The sequence below is a fragment of the Chrysochloris asiatica genome, unplaced genomic scaffold (assembly GCF_000296735.1).
Source record: "Chrysochloris asiatica unplaced genomic scaffold, ChrAsi1.0 scaffold00057, whole genome shotgun sequence".
NCBI lineage: Eukaryota > Metazoa > Chordata > Mammalia > Afrosoricida > Chrysochloridae > Chrysochloris > Chrysochloris asiatica.
In genome coordinates, this window is record NW_006408575.1 from 16,773,497 (window position 1) to 16,778,353 (window position 4,857).

The window sequence follows — 4,857 nt, forward strand, 5'->3', positions numbered from 1 at the left end:
AAAAAAGAAAGAAAGAATATTAGGAAGCTCCATATACCCAAATACCCAGCTTCAACAATTATTGCTATTTTATTTAAACATATGTAATTTAATAATTAAGAGTCTTGGTGTGGCACTATGGGTTAATGTGCTGGACTGCAATGTCAGTTTGAACCACAAGGTTGGCAGATCAAGTTCGCCAGACGCTGCCCGGAAACCCTGTAGACTCACTATGAGTTGGAATCAACTCAACGGCACTTAACAACAACAACAGCAATATAGACATGTATAAGTATCATGCCTTTTCTTTAGAGTTTAAGAGCCTTAGTAGAAACAGAAAATGACCCAATGATTTTCCAGTGTTATATAAGTACATAATGGAATTTTAAGTGCCATTGTCACATGACTTCTTCCTGCTTTCAGGTGGTACAATAAGAGCATCAACCGTGACAAAGCTGAAAAACTTCTAATGGACACAGTGAGTCTTCTTATCTTTTCTTTCAAATTAAAATAAAATGAATGGTGGTGTTTATTCAACCATGCTGTGGTTTATGTGAACGCAGTGGGTTGACATATTGGTTTAATAGTTGTTTTCATATCTGGTGACAATAATCTGGATGGGTGTTTACAGAACTAACAAATGACAGGACTGTCCAGTAACCATTACTTTTAATGATTATCTTTGGGGGTATAAATGGTTAATACACCCAGCTGTTAACCGAAAGATTGGAGGTACACACCCACCCAGACACTACTCAGAAAAAAGGCCTAGTGATCTACTTCCAAAGAACCAACCATTGAAAACTCTATGGAGCATAATTTTAGTGGCACACATGAGGTCACCAAGAGATGAAATTGATTTGACAGCAACTGGGTTTTTGTATTTGTTTGCTTTTCAATATTTTGGACAGTGGCTTTGATGAGCATGACAGAAAGGGATGTGGAAGAATGTCTGAAAAGGAATGAAAAGCTGTAATGAGAAGATGAATACTGTCAAATAATAATTCAAAGGCATATAGTTTATTGTTGTTGTTGTTAAGTGCCATCAAGTCATTCCAACTCATAGCAAGCCTGTAACTGGGGAGTTTGAACCACCAAACCTTGAGGTACTTCTCCTACAGTGCCATATAATTCATTATTAAGTGCTGTCGAGTCGGTTCCAAATCATAGTGACCCTGGGTAGGGTTTTCAAGGAGTGTCTAGTAAATTTGAACCACCAGCCTGCAGTTCAAACTGACCTTGTAGTCCAGTACTTACTTTCTACCGTGTCACACCAGGACTACAATTTACTATTAGCATTCAATTTACTTTGTACAAGAGAAACTGGCAATAGATTAATTTCATCAATCAAAGGTAAAACCATAATTTCTATAGGAGTTACTGTCATTCTCATAGTCACTATAGGAAGGAGTAGAACTGTCCCGTAGAGTTTCCAAGGCGTAATCTGTATGGAAACCGACTGCCACATCTTTCTCCTGGGGAGCAACTAGTGGATTCAAATCACTGACCTTTTGGTTAGCAGCCAAGCACTTTATCCACTACACCACCAGATTTCCTTTAGCAGGAAAAGGGAAGGGGAGAGGATAAAGCCATATGTAGGAGCAGTGGAGTTTGTTTTTTGCTTTCTTTGGGCAGCTTACTTTTAGCAAAGAAAACAAATTCAGTTGCTCATGGATTCTCCAAAACACCCTCTGTGTTTTTCTGTAACACATGCATAAGAGACAATAGCTACATCACACCTGTGTGTTAGCATCCATCTCAGGAATGGCAGATCTGCCCGTTTCCTGTATTAGGATTTCTCAGCATTCATTCAAGTACCTTGCCATTTTGTTGAGCACAGGTCTAGACACTTTGTGGTGTTTGAGGCAAGAACTTATCCTCAGTGAACTTTATACTTGCTTGTGAAAGAAGACAGTGTCTGAAGAAAAGTTATGTTGTTGTTAAGTGCTGTCAAGTCCATACAGACTCATAGCGACCTTGTATAGTGTTTCTGAGGAGTGGCTGGTCAGCTTGAACTGTCGACCTTGCAATTTAAAGCAACCATGCAGTCCAGCGCATTAACCCACAGCACCACACCAGAAGAAAGGTATAGAACAATCTAAAATAAACCATGAGCATTCAGGACAGGCTCACATTTGGAGTACAGAGAAGCCTCAAAAGGAATTGAGAACCATTTCAAGGAGACAGAGGAACTGACTGAGACATATTGTGAAGGGCTTTGGTTTGGTTCTGCAATGATTCAGCATTTTTAAGTTGTTTCCTGTGGTTCCCAATAGACCACACATTAGAATCACAGGCAAGATTCTAAAATAAAAAAAAATAAAGAAAGATCCCCATTTGCCATTGAGGCCTACAGACTCAAGATCTCCAGATTTAATTCCTATTTTGTTTTGTTTTGTTTTTACAAGTCAAACCTGTGATCCATATGTGACAAGTCCAAACCCTCCATCCCCAACCTGTGTAGTTGTTGTTAGGTGTTGTGTTGTTGTTAAGTGTGGTCGAGCTGATTCAGACCCATAGCAACCCTGCATAGGGTTTCCGAGGAGCACCTGGTGAGCTTGAACAGTCAACCTTATGGTTCAAACAGACTTTGCAGTCGAGTGCATTAACCCACGGCGCTACACCAGGACTCCTACAAACACTGGATATTCCCAGGCAGTCTACCATGCAAGTGTTAACCAGGCCCGACCCTGCTTAGCTTCCAAGATCAAACAAGATCAGTTGCAATCAGGGTCGTATGGCCATAGACTGTGGAGCAATCCTATTTATAACAGGACAAAACACTTCCCAGTCCTGTACCATCCTAGCAATCATTCCTGTGTACACCCACTAAAGTATTATTAGGTGCCATAGTAAAACTGGCCAATAAGGACTAAATAAGGGGAGTGTAAAATTAATTAAAACCTGATTTATACTGTGTTTAAACAAGTGCAGGTTTTGTTGTCATTTTCAATCACTCATCAGTTAATGAAGTGTTGTTGATTTCAATTCATAGCAATACTATTGAACAGAGTAGAATAGTTTGGGGTTTCTGAGACTGTAAATCTTTATGGAAGCAAACAGCCTCCTCTTTCTCCAAAAGACCAAGTCTTCACCTGTTGCTCCACCAAGACTCGTTAAAGCAACTCATATTAATGACTATGTGGCGCTGTGGGTTAATGCGCCAGATAGCAAAGCCGTCTGAACTGCAAGGTCGGCAGTTTAAGCTCACCAGCTGCTCCTCGGAAACCCTATACAGGGTCGCTATGAGTCATAACTGACTCGATGGCACTTCACAACAACAACAAGGATGTATAGGATCAGCACTGGACTATGAACCACAAGGTTGACTTTTTAAACCCATCAGCTGCTCCTCAGAAACCCTATTGAGGGTCACTATGAGTTGGGACTGAGTGAATGGTACTTAACAACAACAAAGAGGGTTCCTATTTTACAACAATTCTTTTTGAGGAATTTATAGGGATTTTATTTTCTAGTCAATATATTGGTGGTGGTGGTGTGCGGTGGAGTCGGTTTCGACTCATCGCTACTCTGTATAGGGTTTCCGAGGCTGTAAATCTTTACGGGAGCAGAAAGCCCCGTCTTTCTCCCACTGAACAGCTGGTAGTTTCGAACTGCTGACCTTATGATTCGCAGCCCAATTCGTAACCACTACACTACCAGAGCTCCTCAAAACATTACTCCCTTCTAATAGTCTGACCTACTTTATCAAATCTTCTTTTCCTCTTCAGATAATAGAGGGCAAACTTCAGTGGGTCCTTGTCGAGTCTCAGATTCTCTACAACTCTGGAAGTGAATGGTGTTTTCTTCCTTTTTTTTTTTTTGCTTGCCTGCTGTTTGAAACAGTAGCTAAAGAGTTTCCTTGTTGAGTCATAGTGACACTGTATAGGGTTTCCAAGAGTGGCTGGTAGGTTTAACTGCTGACCTTGTGGTTAGCCATTATTGTTGTCATTAAGTGCTGTTGAGTCTATTCGGACTCATAGCAACCCTGTGTAGGGTTTCCAAGGAGTGTCTGGTAAGTTTGAACCACAGACCTTGTGGTTCAAACAGACCTTGTGATCCAGAGCTTATCCTACAGCGCCACACCAGGATTCCTTGTGATTAGCAGTCCAGTGCATATTCTATAGCTCCACACCAGGACTCAAAGAATTTCATGGGTGGAGTCCTGGTATGGTGCTAATGCGTCAGACTGCAAAGTCGTTTGAACTGCAAGGTTCAAGCTCACCAGCTGCTCCTTGGAAACCCTCTACAGGGTCGCTATGGGTTGGAATCGACTCAACAGCACTTTACAACAACAACAACAACATTTATAAACCAGTTGTTGAGTCACTGTGACCCCTAGCAATTCAGTGTGTCAGAAGAGAACTGTGCCCCGTAGGGTTTTCAGTGGTTGATTTTTCAGGATCTAATTTCCAGGCCTGTCTTCTGGGTTGCCTCTGGGTAGACAAACCTCCATTCTTTCAGTTAGCAGCCAAGCATGTTAACTGTTTACACCACCCATGGACTCTGAGTCTATTTTTATTGTTGTTGTTAGGTGCCAACAAGTCGGTTCCAAGTCATAGCAACCATGTGCACATTAGAACAAAATACTGCTCAGTCCTGTACCATCCTCACCATTGCTGCTGCCACTGTGCCAATCCATCTTGTTGGAATGTATTTAGTGTCCTCTTATGGACCAAATGTGGAGTCCTGGTGTGCACTGTCAGATAAGCATTGGACAGCTAACCACAGGTAGGCAGTTCAAACCCACCGACTGCTTCTCAGAGGCTCTGCACAGGGTCACTCTAAGTTGGCACCAACTGGACAGCATTTAACAGCAACAACAACATCGTATCTATCTATCTATCTATCTATCTATCTATCTATCTATCTATCTAT

General features: G+C 41.5%; 1 protein-coding gene across 1 annotated transcript in view; it reads left to right on the forward strand.

Moving 5' to 3' along the window:
- The window catches only part of ITK (IL2-inducible T-cell kinase), a 97,308-nt gene that overhangs the window by 65,971 nt on the left and 26,480 nt on the right, over positions 1-4,857 (forward strand). The window contains exon 8 of the mRNA XM_006863923.1: positions 403-457. Coding sequence (XP_006863985.1) covers positions 403-457 — 55 coding nt within the window. The remainder of the gene's footprint in view (positions 1-402; positions 458-4,857) is intronic.